A 19,271-nucleotide genomic window follows, 5' to 3' on the forward strand; every position below is an offset into this window, starting at 1 on the left:
CTCCCAAATGAACCTGTTCCAACTAGACCAGTTCCCAAACCAGGTAAATACATTTACCCTGTTGCCTGGAAAATCCCATGGACGGAAGAGCCTGGTAGGATGCAGTCCATGGGGTTGCTAAGAGTCAGACACGACTGTGACTTCACTTTCACTTTCCACTTTCATGCATTGGAGAAGGAAATGGCAACCCACTCCAGTGTTCTTGCCTGGAGAATCCCAGGGACGGAGAAGCCTGGTAGGCTGCAGTCCATGGGGTCGCACAGAGTCGGACACGACTGAAGCGACTTAGCAGCAGCAGTGAAAGTCGCTCAGTCATGTCTGACTCTCTGCAACCCCATGGACTATACAGTCCATGGAATTCTCCAGGCCAGAATACTGGAGTGGGTAGCCTTTCCCTTTTCCAGGGGATCTTTCCACCCCAGGGATCAAACCCAGGTCTCCCGCATTGCAGGAGGATTCTTTACCAGCTGAGCCACAAGGGAAGCCCATCTACCCTACAATTTACCCTACAATTGAGCTAATTGCAACTAGGGTGGGCACGCCCCACGAGGGCTAGTTCCCAATGAACTGGTTCAGGGTAGAGTCCAACAACACCTCCTCTCTGCAAATGGGTACCCAAGAAAATTTGCTTATCCCATAAAGGAAAAGCCCAGATTGAGGGGAAAATATGTTCCCATGTGTACACCAGAGCCGACTTATCCTCCAAAATCGAGCCTGTTGGCTCTTAACACAAAAGGACACACAAAACATCATACTGGCTGAACCAGCTATCAAATTGCATATACTTACCCTACAAATGAAATTGAGTCCCTGGACTCTAGTTTTTTGGTTCCTTGTCTCAACTGCCAAATGCTGGGGTTACCCGGTGCCACTTCAGGACAACAAATGGTCCCAGTAGCTGCTAGGGTCTTGCCCCAATATTCCCTGATCAGGTCCAGCTAGCCACAAGCAGCAAGGCTCCTGGCTGGCTAAGGCAAATTGTTCCTGAGTCCAACCTCGTCGTTCTGCTCACTGAACGATATAGGCCAATGAATCCCAGAGATGAAGTGTTGAGGCAAGGAAGGGACGTTAATTGGGGAGCCAGCAGATGGAAAGGATGGCAGGCTAGTGCCTTAAATTAAATGCCAGATTGTTTTATAGATCAGAGAGAAAGAAACAATGAGTAAAGTCAAAAGGCAGAAGGAGAGGGAGATGCAGTGGGGAAGTAAAGTGAGAGGGTCTTCAGTCTTGCAAAAGGGAATGAAAAGCCTTCAGAAGGGGTGCTCATCTCTTCTATTTCTAGGTGGGCAGGGACAAAGTATCTCTCCCTGAGCTGAACAAAGACACTTGAGTTTATAGCCAAGCAGGGGGATAGGGGCCTCCAGGCAAGCCATTGAGTACAATTATAATAATTAAAGAACGAAAACCAAGTCAAAAAGTTTTCAGCGTGGAGTCAGAATTGGCTTTCTCCCTGCAACAAAATGAAGGAACCCGTTTTCATGTTCCCTGGGAACAGACATGGGCAACAACCCCTTGAAGGGACAGCCTCCACAGGCCAGAAGAAAAAATTTCAAGACAGCTAAACCTGGAATTCTAATACCCACACCTGGGCCTATATCACGAAAAACCATGATTCAAAATGAAAAATGCACCCCGGTGTTCACTACAGTGGTACCTCCAATCACCCAAGATAAGGGCCAATCACAGATAAAATCTTAAACAAATGTAGTACATACATAAAATGGGCTATTTTTATATTATTATTATATAATATATATTATTATTAAAATGGACTTGAAAAACCAACACTGAAATTATGAAATTAGGCCAACGGTCCCCACAGGGATGGACCTTGGTGGAAAGTATTCTAAGAGAAATTAGCAACAGGGGAAGGAGAAATTGAAAAAAAGACAGAGGAAGTCGTTTACAACATAGACACTCTGAGATGCAAACACAAACCCAGAATTCCAAAGAGGGGGGAATAAAAAGGGAAAGAGCCAGGGGTGGATTAGGAGGTCAGTACTAATGTATCCATGGAAATCTGTGTCTGTAATAATTCACAAGGATTATCTCCTCCTCCCATCCTTTCTCCATTCTTCCTTCCTTTCACACAGGCACTGAAATCTGTATATCCAACATATATCCAGAAATCTGCTACTGTATGAGCTAATCCACAAGGCTTATCTCTGCCCTTCCTTCCTTGCACATGTACAATCTGTATCTCTAATAGTCCACAGGGACCTGATGATCAGAATAGAGAACTTTACCGGACCTTGTTCCATAAACTCCATGGACAAAAATAAAAAACTACACATATGCTGAATATATCTGTCATAACTGAATTAGTTCATTGTACACTGAGGACAAGCACAAAACTGCAAATCGACTAGACTTCAACACAGCATCAGCTTGAGACTAAGGAAAAGGAAAGGAAAGAAAGAGTAATGCCTTCTTTATTCCCTCTGACCTCTGAGACTTGGGCTCTTATCCCATCCCTGAACCATTAGGAAACTTGAGTCCCAGGGCTGGCCTGTGGTGGCATCGAGATGGCCTGGCAGGGTGCCCTTCATAGAGATGCCTCTTAAATGTGTACTGTCTTTTTCTGGCTGGGACCAGAATCCCTAGTGTACCCCAACAATGGTGGCCTGACCCTCTGGCCTTGAGGATACAGGGTAAAGTCACCAAGTATCCAGGGTCTGGGCACTGGGGACCCCAGCTGAAGCCTCTTTCCTGAGGGTGCAGCTTCCTAGGCACCTCCTCAGAGAGTGGTGCCCCAGGTAGGCATGAGTCTTCAGGGGAGGAGTAAAGCTTTATGGGTAAGAAGCAGTGAAGCATAAGCCTTTGGATGTTTGCTCAGTCATATTCCACTCTAATTCATGGCCCAGGAAGCCTACTCTCCTAAGGTTCTGGCTGCAGGTGGAACTGGAGTTGGGCATGAAGTGCTGCTGCCTGTGGACATTTCCTTTAACTACAATGTGACTCCGGTTTTTTTTTTTTTTTTTTTTTTTAATTTTATTTTTAAACTTTACATAATTGTATTAGTTTTGCCAACTATCAAAATGAATCCGCCACAGGTATACATGTGTTCCCCATCCTGAACCCTCCTCCCTCCCCATACCATCCCTCTGGGTCGTCCAAGTGCACCAGCCCCAAGCATCCAGTATCGTGCATCGAACCTGGACTGGCAACTCGTTTCATACATGATATTTTACATGTTTCAATGCCATTCTCCCAAATCATCCCACCCTCTCCCTCTCCCACAGAGTCCATAAGACTGTTCTATACATCAGAGTCTCTTTTGCTGTTTCGTACACAGGGTTATTGTTACCATCTTTCTAAATTCCATATATATGCGTTAGTATACTGTATTGGTGTTTTTCTTTCTGGCTTACTTCACTCTGTATAATAGGCTCCAGTTTCATTCACCTCATTAGAACTGATTCAAATGTATTCTTTTTAATGGCTGAGTAATACTTCGTTGTGTATATGTACCACAGCTTTCTTATCCATTCATCTGCTGATGGACATCTAGGTTGCTTCCATGTCCTGGCTATTATAAACAGTGCTGCGATGAACATTGGGGTACACGTGTCTCTTTCCCTTCTGGTTTCCTCAGTGTGTATGCCCAGCAGCGGGACTCCGGTTCTATCTGCGCTTTGAATTCACAAGACCTCTGGTGCCCTTAGCAACGGCTGCCCTCAAGAAAGGTCTTTCAGCAGGTTTTGCAGAAATAAATTCCCAAAACAGCCAACTTTCAACAAGCCAATGGCAGCAGGTAAATTCTCCTCATACCCTTTAAGGAAAAAAAAAAAAATCCAATCAGCCAGAAGACAAGATGCTCAGCAACCCTAATTATGACAGGAGGAATGGAAATCAAATCCTATCTGACAGAACGACCATCCTGACTGTTGGCAAGCGGTAAATGGTGGAGAGAGCAGGGAGATGATGGAAACCCCCAACAAGTGCCATGGGAGTGGACACTGGCAACAGCCCCTAGAAAAAGACAGCCTCTGCAGGCCAGAACTAAAAATTTCAAGACAGCTAAGCCTAGGAATTTAAAATCCACACTTGGGTCTCTGTTACGAGAAACCATCACTGAGAATGATTCATGTACCCCAACGTTCACTGCAGTGGGACCTCCAGATGCCAAAAGAGAGACATGAGAATAGGTTCATCCACAGATGAAATCTTAAAGAAATGTGGTATATTAACGGGCTATTACTCAGACTTGAAAGACTGCCACTGAAATTATGAAATCAGGCCAATGATCCCCACAGTATGCACTTTGGAGCATCATACACTAAGCGAAGCCAGCAACGGATGAAGAAAGTGACAGATGATGTCCCTCCAAGGCAAAATAAGGAAGAGGTACAGGGGAAGTAGTGTACAACACAAAAAGAGAGTCTGAATTATAACACAATGGATTCCTCCCAGCCAAAAATAAACAACAGGAAACTACCAGGGATGAATTAGGAAGTTGCTACTAACCATACACAGAAATCTGTACCTGTAATAGATAAACCACAAAGATTATCTCCTTCCTTCCTTCCTTTCATGTATGCACTAAAATCTGTATCTCTAACATGCTTGTTGTTGTTTGGTCGCTAGTCATGTCTGACACTTTGTGATCCCATGGACTGTAGCCCACCAGGCTCCTCTGCCCATGGGATTTCCCAGGAAAGACTTCTGGAGTGGGTTGCCATTTCCTTCTCCAGTATCTCTAACATACCCACAGAAATATGTATCTCTATTAGCTAATCCACAAGGATTCTTCTCTGCCTGCCTCGTCTCCCTCATGCACGTATACAGTACCCAGGAAGCCGACTCCCCTAAGGCTCTGGTTGCAGTTGGAACTAGAGTTGGGCATGAAGAAGTGCTGTCCTGGAGAAAATGGGATCTTTCTACACTGCTGGAGAGAAACCACATCCTAAAAATAAGGCTAAAATTAAAACTGGATTTAATTATGACAGTATGTGGTTACATGGAGTATGAACCAAGAGACTAAATATGGCAGACAATATGTGAAAACAAATTTGATATCTAGGATTTGAGAGTAAGGTTTCTTGTCAGAGCTGCAGCTCGTATGCACATGCTTCATGTATCTTTTCAAATTATACCTTTGGATGTATGGCTAGAAGTGGGATTGCTGGATGATGAAAGTGAAAGTAGAGAGTGAAAAAGTTGGCTTAAAGCTCAACATTCAGAAAACCAAGATCATGGCATCTGGTCCCATCACTTCATGGGAAATAGATGGGGAAACAGTGGAAACAGTGTCAGACTTTATTTTTCTGGGCTCCAAAATCACTGCAGATGGTGACTGCAACCATGAAATTAAAAGACGCTTACTCCTTGGAAGGAAAGTTATGACCAACCTAGATAGCATATTCAAAAGCAGAGACATTACTTTGCCAACAAAGGTCCGTCTAGTCAAGGCTATGGTTTTTCCTGTGGTCATGTATGGATGTGAGAGTTGGACTGTGAAGAAGACTGAGCACCAGAGAATTGATGCTTTTGAACTGTGGTGTTGGAGAAGACTCTTGAGAGTCCCTTAGACTGCAAGGAGATCCAACCAGTCCATTCTGAAGGAGATCAGCCCTGGGATTTCTTTGGAAGGAATGATGCTAAAGCTGAAACTCCAGTACTTTGGCCACCTCATGCAGAGAGTTGACTGATTGGAAAAGACCCTGATGCTGGGAGGGATTGGGGGCAGGAGGAGAAGGGGACGACAGAGGATGAGATGGCTGGATGGCATCACTGACTTGATGGACGTGAGTCTGGGTGAACTCCGGGAGTTGGTGATGGACAGGGAGGCCTGGTGTGCTGCGATTCATGGGGTCGCAAAGAGTCGGACACGACTGAGCATCTGATCTGATCTGATGGTAACTCTAGTTTTTTTTGAGGAACCGCCATACTGTTCTCTACAGTGACTGCACCAATTTACATTCCCAGCAACAGTGTAGGAGGGTTCCCTTTCTCCACACCCTCTGCAACACTTTGTTTGGAGATTTTTAAGTGATGGCTTTCTGACCATTTTGAGGTGGTACCTCACTGAAGTTTTGATTTTAATTTTCAGATGTAAAATAAATTAGGTTTGACATCTCGACAGTTTTTTTTTTTTACAGATAAGGCTTTATTAAATATTTAGTTATTTCCTTTCTAGTCTAATGATAGGGACATGCATTTCATGTTACTCAAGGCAATGGGCGCAGTTTTTTCAAAGGGAAGGCTTAGTTTTGGTGGGACCAAGTTCCACCATCCAATAAAAGCTATTCCTTGAGCAAATACAGTCCCTGCCAAGGGGCCACATGGTGAGACCACCTTGTCTACTGACCCTTCCCACATCTCAGGCCCCAGTGTGACCATTCCATTTGAGGTTTAACAGTTGCCCTGGTGATTCAGCTTGACCTCTTTCTGTATGACTAGGTGAGTTGTTAATGACTTTTTATGATTCTACTGGGGCTTCGCAGGTGGTACTAGTGGTAAAGAACTGCCTGCCAATGCAGGAGACATCAAGATGCTGGTTCAATCCCTGGGTCAGGAAGATCCCTTGGAGGAGGGCTTGATAACCCACTCCAGTATTCTTTCCTGGAGAATCCCATGGACAGAGGAGACTGGTGGTCTGTGGTTCACAGGGTCACAAAGAGTTGGACAAGATTGAAGCGACTTGGCACACAGACGCTCACCCCCAGGAAAGGTCCTGCGGTGAACACTGCAGAAATAAATTGCAAACACAGCCAACTTTCAAGAAGCCAATGGCGAAAGGTAAAATTTCCTCATTCCCTTAAGAATAAAAACCCCAAACTGCCACAGGACAATATGCTCTGCATCCCTAATATTACAGGAGAAATGCCAATCAAAATGACAACAAGAAATCAAATCCAACCTGTCAGAATGGCCATCCTCACAAGTCTGCAACAGTACATGTGGGAGAGAGCTGGGTAGTGATGGAACCTACCTGACACAATCAGTGGGAATGGAGATTGCCAACAGCCCTAGAAAGTGCAGCCTCCACATTGCTAGAAAAAGATCTTCAGAAAAACTAAGCCTAGAATCTGACATACCTTCATGTGAGCTTATATACAAAATACCACCATTCAAAAAGACACATGCACCCCAACATTCACGGCAGCCCTACTTAAAATAGCAAAACACAGACCCAGAAAATGTCCACTGACAGATTAAAGCTTAAAGAAGATGTAGGACATGTATAAAATGGACTATGAAAAACTGCCACTGAAATTATGAAACTATGCCCCAGGTTGCCACAGGGATGGACCTTGAAGAATCTTACACTAACCAAGTCAGCCAGTCAAGGAAAGACAATAGTATACTGTCTCCCTTCTATGCAAGATGAAAAAAGAGCTGCAAAGGAACTAACTTACAACACAAAAAGAGACTCTGAGCACTCAAACAGAAAGTACCCTCCCCACAGAAAAAGTGAAGGGTCAGGGATGAATAAGAAATTCAGGACAAACATATACACAGGAATATGTATCTTTAATAGATAATCCACAAGCAGTCTCTCCTACCTTCCCTCCTCCGTTCCTTCCTTCCACATATACAAAGAAATCTGTATCTGTAATAGAAAATCCACAATGATTATTTCCTTCCTTCCTCATATATACATAAACCAGTATCTTCAATAGATAATCCATAAGGAGTATCTCCTTCCTTGCTCCTCCCTCCCACATAAACACAGAATCTGCATCTCTAACATATACACAGAAATCTATATCTGTTAATGGACAGTTTGCAAGGATTATCTCCTTCCTTCATTCTTTCCACATTTACACAGAAATTTGTATATCTAACAGATACTCCACAAACACCTGATGTTCAGCACAGGGAACTTTGCTCGAAATTCTGCAAAACGTCTAGGGCAAAACAATCCAAAAAAGAACAGATATGCTGTGTATAATCATATGTCATAATAGAATCAGGTGGTTGTATACTGATGACAAGCAAAAAATGACACATCAGCTATATTCCCATATAGCATTGGCATTAGATTAAAGAAAAGGAAAGGAAGTCAAAGCCTAGTTTATTTCCTTCCACCTCCCTGACGGGCTGCTACCCCATCCCTGGAGTCTGAGCAGCCTTGGAACCTATGACTGCCTTGAAGTGTCAAACAGCTGGGCAGGGTGTCCTTAATTGAGTACTGTCTGGTTTGCTCTGACTGGGACCAGAGTCCCTAGTACAACAAAAGGATGGTTGACCATCTGGCCTCAAACCCTGGAAAAGTAATCTAGATTCCAGGTTTATTGGTGCTGGTGCTGGGGTCCCCAATTCAAGCCTCCTTCCTGAGAGTTCAGTCTCCTAGGCACCTACCTCAGCAGGGAGCAGTGCCCCAGGTAAGCATGAGTCTGGAGGGGAGGGGTGAAGTTTCAGGGTGAAGTAGTAGTAAGACACAGGCCCTTGGGTGTTTGCTCAGGCACATTCCACTCTTAATTCACTGTCCAGGAAGCCTTCTTTCCCTAAGATTGCTTGCACATGGAACTCGAGTTGGGCATGAAGAAGTACTGCCACCTTGTGGACATTTTCTATAACTACAACTTCCGCAGGTGCTTACTGGCATCTCCAATTCACAAGGTGCAAGGGGCTGTTAATGATAGCTGCGTCAGAAAAGGCCCTACGGTAGATATTGCAGACATAAATTCCAAACACAACTGACTTTCAAGAAGCCAATTGTGACAGGTAAATTTTCCTCATACCCTTTAAGGAAGAAAAAGGAAAAAACACCAAATGGTCATGGGACAGGATATCCAACATTCCTATTTATTACAGGAGGAATACCAATTAAAATGACAACAAGCAATCAAATTCCATCTGAGAGAATGGTATCCTAACTGTATGAACAGTAAAATGGGGGAAAGAACTGAGAGATGATGGAATCCCACTTCACACTCCATGGGAATGAATGGATATTGGCAACAGGCTCTAGAAAGGACAGCCTCCATAGGCAACAATGAAAAATGTCAAGACAGCTAAGCCTAGGATTTTAATACCCACACCTGGGCCTATATTATGAAAATCCATCATTCAAATGACACATGCACCCCAACATTCACTGCAGGGCTACTTCCAATAGCCAAGACACAGACCAAAGATACGTTCCATCAACAGATTACATCTTAAAGAAATATTGTACATATATACAATGGGCTATTAATCAGACTTGAAAACACCCCATGAAATTATGCCAATGGTTCCCGTGAGGAAGAACCTAGGAGGATCATAAACTAAGCAGAATCAGCAACAGAGGAAGAAAATAGCAGATGATGTCTCTTCTAGGCAAAATTTTTAAAAAGAGATCCATAGGAAGTATTTTACAATATAAAAAGAAACTCTGAGATTCAGACACAAAGGAAAAAAAAGGGAAAGGGCCAGGGATGAATCAGGAGGTCAGTACTAACATAGAGACAGAAATCTGTAGTTGTAATAGATAATCTGGAAAAATTATCTCCTTCCTTCTTTCCTTCTACATAAGCACTAAACTCTATCTCTAACATACCCACAGAAATATATATCTGTATTAGGTAATCTACAAGGTTTATGTCCAGCCTCTTTCCTTCCTACCATACACATATATGCAGGAATTTGTGCATATCTCTAACATATACATAGAAATCTGTAGCTATAATGGATAATCCACAAGGACTCTTTCCTTCCTTGGTTCCTTGCGCATGTATAAAACAATCTATCTCTGATAGATATTCCACAGGGAACTGATGTTCAGCACAGAGAACTTTACTCAACCTTGTTCAATAACCTCTATGGCAAAAGAATCCAAAAAAGTACAATTATGCTCTATGTATATGTCATAACTGAATCAGTACATTGGACACTGGGGACAAGCACAAAAAGGCAAATCAGCTGTACTTCAAAATAGCATCGGCATGAGAGTAAAGAAAAGAACAAGAATGAAAAGTGAAGCCCAGTTAATACCCACTGACCTTCATAATTTGGGATAGTATCCGATCCCTGGAATGTGGGTAGTGTTGAGTCCCATGGCAGGACTGGGGCCAGCAGACTGCCCTTCATGAGACACCTCTTAAACCTGTTTTGCCTGGTTTTCTCTGGCTGTGACTAGAATCCAGAGCGCACCCAAAAGATGGTGGCTTGACAATCAGGCCTGGGGACCAAAGTGAAGTCACCAAGTATTCAGGTCCCCTGGTGCTGGCGTCCCCAGCTGAAGCCTCCTTGCTAAGCATGCAGCCTCCTAGGCCCCTCCGCAGGGAGCGGTGCCCCAGGTTGGCATGAGTCTGGAGGGCGGGGTGGAGCTTTGAGGGAAGAAATAGTGAGACTTAAACCCTTGGTTGCTCAGGCACATTCCACTCTAATTCAGAGCCAAGGAAGCCAACTTTCCCCAAGGCTCTGGTTGCATGTTGAATCAGTTGAGCATGAATAAGTGCTGCCGCCTTGTGGAGAGTGCCTGTAACTACATGTTGACCATGCTTGCTTCCTAGCACCTCCAACTCAAGACTTGTGGGGCCTCAGGAAAAGTCCTGCGGCCAGTACTGTAGAAATAAATTCCAAACACAACCGACTGTAAAGAAGCCAATTGGAACAGATAAAATTTTTCCCACACCCTTAAAAAAAAAAAAGTAAAATAAAAGACCCCAAATGGCCCAGGACAAGACACTCAATCATCCTATGATTACCATAGGAATCCCAATCAAAACGACAACAAGTAATCAAATACCCTCTGACAGAAAAGCTACCCTGACTGTATGCAAACAGTAAATGGGGGAGAAAGCTGGAAGATAATGGAACCTCCTACATGCTCCATGGGAATGGATATTGGCAACAGCCCCTAGAAAGGTCAGCCTCCACAGACAATTAAAAATTTCAAGAGAGCTAAGTCTAGGATTTTAATACCCACACTTGAGCCTATATTACCAAAAAAACCACCATTCAAATGACACACGTACCCCAACGTTCACTGCAATGTTACTTCCAATAGCTAAGACACAAACCAAAGAAACGTTCCATTAAAAAATTAAATATTAAAGAAATGTGGTACATATATACCTTAGGCTTTTACTCAGACATGAAAAACTGCCATGAAATTATGCCACTGGTCCAAACAAGGATGGATGTTAGAGGATCATATATGTAGGGTAGTCAGCAACATAGAAAAAAAACGTAACAGATGACGCCCCTTCTTCACAAAAAGAAGACATACAGGGGAAGTCATTTACCACACAGGAGACCCTAACTTTCAAACACAAAGCTTTTGAAAAAAAAAAAATGAAAGGAATGGGCCAGATATGAATTAGGAGGTCGGTATTAATGTATAGACAGAAATCAGTATCTGTAATACATAATCCACAAGAGTTCTCTCTCTCCTTCCTTCCTTCCACATATGCACTGAAATGTGTGTCTCTAACATACCTTCAGAAATCTTTACTAGGTAATTCACAAGGATTATCCCCTGTCTTCCTCCTTCCTTCTTTTCTTTCTTTCTTTCCTTCCATGCACATATACAAAGAAATCTTTATCTCTAACATACACATAGAAATCTGTAGCTGTAATAGATAATCTAAACAGATGATCTCTTTCCCTCATTTCTTGCACATGTACAAAATATCTGTGTCTCTAATAGATACTCCACAAGGATTTGATTTTCAGCACTGAGAAATTTACTCCACCTTGTTCAATAACCTTTATGGCAAAAAAATTTTAAGTACAAAGATGCTACATGTATATGTCATAACTGAATCAGTCCATTGTACACTGAGGACGAACACAAAACTGCAAATCAACTATGCTTCAATATACCATCAGCTTGCGATTAAAGGAAAGAAAAGTAATACCTAGTTTATTTCCTCCAACCTCCCTGACTTGGGATGCTGTCTGATCTGTGGAACCTGAGTAGGCTTGAGTCCCAGAGCTGGACTAGGGTGGGGCTGACACAGCCAGGCAGGATGCCCTTCATTGAGACCTCTCTTAAACCTGTACTGTTGAGTTTTCTCTGGCTGGGACCAGAATCCCTAGTGCACCCCAACGATGGTGGCCTGACCCTCTGGCCTCGAGGACCAGGGTAAAGTCACCAAGTATCCAGGGCCCTGGCGCTAGGACCCCAGCTGAGGACTCCTTCCTGAGGGTGCAGCCTCCTAGGCACCTCAGCAGGGAGCGGTGCCCCAGGTAGGCATGAGCCTGGAGGGGAGGGGTAAAGCTTTGGGGGGAAGAAGTAGTGATATTTAAGCCCTTAGGTGTTTGCTGAGGCACATTCCACTCTAATTCACAGCCCAGGAAGCCAACTATTCCTAAGGCTCTGGTTGCTTCAACCCGAGTTGTGGTCATTTCCTGTAACTGCAACTTGACCACCGGTGCTTACTGGAATCTTCACTCAAATTTACAAGGCCTGGGGGGCTGTTAATGACAACTTCCCTCAGGAAAGGTCCTGCAGTGAATTTGGCAGATATAAATTCCAGAAACAACCAACTTTCAAGAAGCCAGTTGCAACAGGTAAATTTTCCCCAACACCCTTTAAGGAAAAAAAGCAAAACTCAAAAGGCCACAGGACAAGATGCTCAGCATCCCTAATTATTACGGGAGGAATGCCAATCAAAATGACAAGAAGAAATCATATTCCATCTGACAGAATGGCTATCCTGTCTGCACACAGTTAATGGGGGGAGAAAGCAGGGAGATGATGGAATACCCCTACAGGCTCTATGGGAATAGACATTGGAAACAGCTTGAAGGGGCAGCCTCCACAAGCCAGAACAAAAAACTTCAAGAGAGCTAAACCTAAGATTTTAATACCCACACCTGGCCTATATTATGGAAAAACATCATTCCAAATGACACACATACGTACCCCAACCTTCACTGCAGTGCTACTTCCAATACTCAAGATACAGATCCAAGAAGAAGTCCATTGACAGGTTAAATCTTCAAGAAATGTGGTACATATATACAATGGGCTATTACTCAGATATAAAAAACCACCCCTGAAATTATAAAATTATGCCAATTTTCCCCACAAGGATGGACCTTCAAAGATCGTACACTAAGTGAAGTCAACAACAGTGAATAGCAGATGATGTCCTTTCTAGAAAAAAAAAGATACAGGGGAAGCAAATTACAGCATGAAAAGAGACTCTGAGATTCAAACACAAAGGTATCTCTGATTTAGATAATCCACAAGGATTAACTCCTTCCTTCTTTCCTCTGCCTTCCTGTCATGCACATATTCACAGAAATATTTTTCTCCAAATATACAAAGAAATCTGTTATCTGTAATAGGTACTCTACAAGTTCAGCAGAGAGAATATTACTCAACCTTGTTCAATAGTATATGTCAAAAGAATAAAAGAGTACAAATATGCTGTATGTATATTTCATAACTTAATCAATTGGCTGTACACTGAGAAGCACAAAACTGCAAGTTGGCTATATTTCAAAAGAGCATTGGCATGAGATTAAAGAAAAGAAAGGGAAAGAAAAGTAATGGCTATTTTATTCCCTCCAGCCTCCCTGACTTGGGCTGCTCTCCCATCCCTGGAGCCTGAGCAGGCTTGGGTCTCATGTCTGGACTGGGCTGGGGTCCAGGCAGCTGGGTCATGACAACCAAAATTTTGAGAGAGACAGGTAACCCTATGATTTTCACCTCATGAGGTACAACAACCAAGATAGGGAAGCAAGCTAATTTATAGAAGCACATGAATGGAAACAGAGGATGGGGCACATGTACACAATGCAATATTTCCAACCATGAGAAGAAATAATGTCAAGTACAGCTTCAGGAAAGAAAGCAGAATCATCCCGAGTGAAGTAAGGGAGACCAGGACAGACAAGTATCCTATTGTTAGGTAGGTAGAATAGGAGACAGGAGTCCAGAATGGCGGTGGCTAAAAGACAAGGAAGGGAAAAGCCCACGAAAATAGAACAAAGGAAGGTCCGAGGACCGGATGAGGACCTCAGGTGGGACAAACAGCACTCCTGGCTAGCCCCATTTACACAGGGCAGGCCCAGGGGGAGAAAACATATAAAAAGAGGAGCCCAAGGGCCAGGGCTCTCTCTTTTTGCGTCTTTGGGTCGGCATGCCCTCACGCCTAGAGGATGTATTTTCCTGTTATTTTCTACATAAAAGTGAGCTGTAAGACAGAGCTGTAACACTGATCTGCCCAAGAGCTATAACACGGTCTGAGAGCTGTGTCACATCGAGGGCTTTAACTTCCATTGCTTCAAATTTTTGTTGAGATGAGACAGAACTGAGGAGACTATACTCCCCTGACACTAATGATATCACTTCTAGGTATAAACTAAAGTTGGATACAAATGAGCCTATTGCCCAAGACGACTTAGAAAGGAAACCTCCGGTCACCAAGATGCAAAGGTGTGGGGCATGGAGTATCACAGTTCTGTTGATAAAATAAGTGACCAGGACCCACTGTGTAACACAAGGAAACTTACTGCATGCTCTGTAATAACCTATAAAGAAAAGAACCACAACAAATCATATATACATCTATGTAGAAATGAAACAAGTTGTAGTAGAAGGAAAAGGAAAAAACAAAACACCCAGAAGATTGTAATTCACTGTATACTCCAGTTCAAATGATGGGACGAAAACAGAACAAAAAAGACATTCTGATTCTGTTCTGTGCTGGTGCCACATCCCTGGAGCCTGACTGGTTTGGTTCCCAAGGCTGGAGTGTCCTGGGGCTGAGGAAGCTGGGAGCATGTAGCTGGCAGTGTGCCTCCTAAAAGGACCTGGTTGGGAACTGTCTGGAGAGCCCCCAACCTCCAGGTACATTTGGGATAAATTAAGAGACTAGAATTAATATATACACATTAATATACATCAAGTAGTTCATAAAAAAGTACTTGCTGAATAGCATAGAGTTTATTGAACACACTGTAATCACCCATATGCAGAAAAGAAGGCTAGACTGAATAGATAAATGTTTATGTATAACTGAATAGAGTTCTTGTACACCTGAAACATACACAATATCTGAAATCCATTCTATTCCAATAGGAAATAACAAGGAAATTATGGGGGGGGGGCTTCTGCTGCTAAGTCACTTCAGTCGTGTCCGACTCTGTGCGACCCCATAGACGGCAGCCCACCAGGCTCCCCCGTCCCTGGGATTCTCCAGGCAAGAACATTGGAGTGGGTTGCCATTTCCTTCTCCAATGCATGAAAAGTGAAAGTGAAGTCGCTCAGTCGTGTCCTACTCTTCGCGACCCCATGGACTGCAGCCTACCAGGCTCCTCCATCCATGGGATTTTCCAGGCAAGAGTACTGGAGTGGGGTGTCATTGCCTTCTCGGGGAAGGGGAAGACGCAAAAAGAGAGCGCCCTGGCCCCCTGGCTCCTCTTTTTATATGTAGTGCTACCATCGTGTGGCCATTTTCTGTAAGAACACTATGGAGAGTTGTGCTGCTGGGCATTCAGTATTCACAAGGATCCAAAAGGGTAATAAAAAACAGCTGCCCTAAGGAAAGGTCCTAGGGGTTATCATCGAAAAAGAATCCAAAGCAAGGCAGGCATTAAAGAAGCCAATTTTAAGACGTAAATTTAACTCACACCCTTTAAAAAAAAATCTTAACGAAATGATGTCAACATTGCTAAACATTAGAGAAAAGCAAATCTAAACTACACCAAGGTATCACATCACACCAGTCAGAATGACAACTGTCAAAATCTGTACAAACAATAAGTGCTGGAGAGGGTGTGGAGATAAAAGGAACACTCCTCCACCCATGCTTGGGATGGAAATTGGTAACAGTCTTTATGAAGGACTCTGTGAGGGTTCCTTCAACCATGGGGAGAATAAAATTAAAAAAGAAAACTCCTTCTTAACACTATACACAAAGTAAACCCCAAATAGTATAAGTACCCAAATGCAAAGACAGATACTATGAAATTATTGAGAAAAAATAAAAACAGGACATGATTTAAAATACAGGCAGCAAATTCTTTGTGGATCTACCTCTTAAGGTAATGGAAAATAAACCACAAAGCAGAAAATGGGACCAAATTAACCATAAAACATTTGTGTACCAAAGGAAACCCTAAATGAAGGAGAACAACCCTCAAACTAGGAAGAAATATTTGCAAAGAAAGATACCCCCAAGGGACAATAACAGCTGCCCTCAGGAAATGGCCTAGGCTGGCACTAGAGAAATAAACTCCAAACACAGCCGACTTTCAGGAAGCCAATGCCTAAAGCTAAATTGTCCTCACATCCTTTAAGGAAAAAAAGAAACAAAAAGAAAACACAAACTCAAACCTCCCCCACCAAACAAGATGCTCAGCATTCCTAATTGCTGCAGAAATGCCAGTCGAAAAGATGATGGGAAATCATATCCCATCACTCACAATGGCCAACGTCACACATCTGCAACAATAAATATGGGATGGAGTCTGAGGGAGAAAACATCGCCCTAAACTCTCGGTGGGAATATACATTGGCAGCAGCCAGTATCATGCTAGTCTCTGAATGCCTGAAACAGAATGATCAAGTCCTGCTAAGCCAAGGATCCAACATCCCCCCACTTTAGCCTGTATCCTGAGAAAGCCATTGATCAAAAGGCACAAGCACCACAACAAACCTCCAGCATGACTTCAGTAGCCGAGACAACCAACCACCAAAATCTCCAACAAGAAGTTAAAGCTTAAACAAGAAGTGTACATATATACAGCAGACTATTTCTCACTCATTAAAAGTCACCACTGAAATTAGGGAATTAGGACACTGGGAACCACAGGGATGGACCTTGAAGGATCATACACTAAGGGGAATCAGGCAGAGGAAGACTATGGTATATGAGGTACATTCCAGGCAAAATGAAAAGACATGCAAGTCAACAAATTTACAACCCAAAGAGAGACTCTGAGGATTCAAAGTCAAACATCAGTCAGTTCAGTTGCTCAGTTGTGTCCGACTCTTTGCAACCCAATGAATTGCAGCATGCCAGGCCTCCCTGTCCATCACCAACTCCAGGAGTTTACCCAAACTCACGTCCATTGAGTCGGTGACGCCATCCAGCCATCTCATCCTCTGTAGTCCCCTTCTCCTCCTGCCCCCAATCCCTCCCAGCATCAGAGTCTTTTCCAATGAGTCAACTCTTCGCGTGAGGTGGCCAAAGTACTGGAGTTTCAGCTTCAACATCAGTCCTACCAATGAACACCTAGGACTGATCTCCTTTAGAATGGACTGGTTGGATCTCCTTGCAGTCCAAGGGACTCTCAAGAGTCTTCTCCAACACCACAGTTCAAAAGCATCAATTCTTCGGCGCTCAGCCTTCTTCACTGTCCAACTCTCACATCCATACATGACCACTGGAAAAACCACAGCCTTGACTAGATGGACCTTTGTTGGCAAAGTAATGTCTCTGCTTTTGAATATGCTATCTAGGTTGGTCATAACTTTCCTTCCAAGGAGTAAGCGTCTTTTAATTTCATGGCTGCAATCACCATCTGCAGTGATTTTGGAGCCCAAAAAAATAAAGTCTGATGCTGTTTCCACTGTTTCTCCATCTATTTCCCATGAAGTGATGGGACTGGATGCCATGATCTTCATTTTCTGAATGTTGAGCTTTCAGCCAACTTTTTCACTCTCCACTTTCACTTTCATCAAGACGCTTTTGAGTTCCTCTTCACTTTGTGCCATAAAGGTGGTGTCATCTGCATATCTGAGGTTATTGATATTTCTCCCGGCAATCTTGATTACAGCTTATGCTTCCTTCCAGCCCAGCGTTTCTCATGACGTACTCGGCATATACGTTAAATAAGCAGGGTGACAATATACAGCCTTGATGTACTCCTTTTCCTATTTGGAACCAGTCTGTTGTTCCATGTCCAGTTCTAACTGTTGCTTCTTGATCTTGATACAGGTTTCTCAAGAGGCAGGTCAGGTGGTCTGGTATTCCCGTCTCTTGAAGAATTTTGCACAGTTTATTGTGATCCCCGCAGTCAAAGGCTTTGGCAGAGTCAATAAAGCAGAAATAGATGTTTTTCTGGAACTCTCTTGCTTTTTCCATGATCCAGCAGATGTTGGCAATTTGATCTCTGGTTCCTCTGCCTTTTCTAAAACCAGATTGAACATCTGGAAGTTCACGGTTCACGTATTGCTGAAGCCTGGCTTGGAGAATTTTGAGCATTACTTTACTAGCATGTGAGATGAGTGCAATTGTGCGGTAGTTTGAGCATTCTTTGGCATTGCCTTTCTTTGGGATTGGAATGAAAACTGACCTTTTCCAGTCCTGTGGCCACTGCTGAGTTTTCCAAATTTGTTGGCATATTGAGTGCAGCACTTTCACAGCATCATCTTTCAGGATTTGAAATAGCTCAACTGGAATTCCATCACCTCCACTAGCTTTGTTTGTAGTGATGCTTTCTAAGGCCCACTTGACTTCACATTCCAGGATTCTGGCTCTAGATGAGTGATCACACTATCGTGATTATCTGAGTCATGATGATCTTTTTTGTACAGTTCTTCTGTGTATTTTTGCCATCTCTTCTTAATATCTTCTGCTTCTGTTAGGTCCATACCATTTCTGTCCTTTATTGAGCCCAACTGAAGGATTGTGAATGAAATAGGAGGTCTGTACCTACACAGACAGGAAAGGTATATCTGCAGAAGATAATCCACAAGGATGATCCTCTTTATTCCTTTCCTTCCACGTATACACAGAAATATGTATCTTGAACCTATATACAGAAATCTCTTTTTCGAAGAGATATAACACAAAAATTAACTATCTTCCCTCTTTGTATCCACAGAAAAGTGTATCCGAGATGGATAATTTCAAAGGCCCCTATGCTCAGCACTCTGCTCATTATTGTATGACAAAAATCCAAACAACCATAGACACGCCTCATAGATATGTGATACCTGAGTTCCGTGGTGTCCACTGACAACGGTCGCAACATGGCAAATCGACAGTGCTGCGCTGTAGCATCAACAAGATGTTAAAGAAAAGTAAGTAAACCCGTGCCTTTTCTATGATCTCCAACCTCCCTGGCATGGGATGCTATCCCATCCCTGGAGGCTGAGGAGGCTTGGGTCCCACTTTGGCTCTGGGGGTGGTTGACACAGCCTGGCACGGTGCCCTGTGTTGAACCCTACTGAAATGTCTACTGTCTCCTACATTCTGGCTGGGGTCAGGGCTGTGAGTGGCATCAAGGCAGGCAATTGCAGGCAAGGTTCAGCAAGCCTAGTCCTTGCATGATGCTGGGGTTCCCAGCTCAAGGCTCGTTCCTGACAGTGCAGCCTCCTAGCACCCAAGCACCCTCAGCAGTGTGCTGTGGACCCTGAAGGGATGAGTCTG

At 43.4% G+C, this 19,271-nt stretch overlaps 2 protein-coding genes across 28 annotated transcripts in view; one reads left to right on the forward strand and one right to left on the reverse strand.

Annotated features, from left to right (window-relative positions):
• LOC129634548 (uncharacterized) overlaps window positions 1-18,909 on the forward strand; it is a 65,934-nt gene extending 47,025 nt beyond the window's left edge. For 13 of the 27 annotated variants that reach the window (XR_008705727.1, XR_008705732.1, XR_008705729.1 and 10 more), the window contains one exon: window positions 3,596-4,727. Coding sequence is in view for 15 of the 27 variants with exons in the window: in XM_055556857.1 (XP_055412832.1) it covers window positions 3,596-3,639 (44 nt within the window). In the remaining 12 variants the exon portion in view is untranslated. The other 14 variants (XR_008705720.1, XM_055556865.1, XM_055556856.1 and 11 more) reach the window with 7 other exon arrangements.
• LOC129633903 (uncharacterized) overlaps window positions 6,104-19,271 on the reverse strand; it is a 71,314-nt gene continuing 58,146 nt past the window's right edge. The window contains exons 8-9 of the mRNA XM_055555880.1: window positions 7,509-7,555; window positions 6,104-6,688 (exon numbers count right to left, since the gene is read on the reverse strand). The gene's annotated coding sequence lies outside the window, so the exon portion shown is untranslated. The remainder of the gene's footprint in view (window positions 6,689-7,508; window positions 7,556-19,271) is intronic.

This window comes from Bubalus kerabau, chromosome 19, assembly GCF_029407905.1.
Source record: "Bubalus kerabau isolate K-KA32 ecotype Philippines breed swamp buffalo chromosome 19, PCC_UOA_SB_1v2, whole genome shotgun sequence".
Taxonomy (NCBI): Eukaryota; Metazoa; Chordata; class Mammalia; order Artiodactyla; family Bovidae; genus Bubalus; species Bubalus kerabau.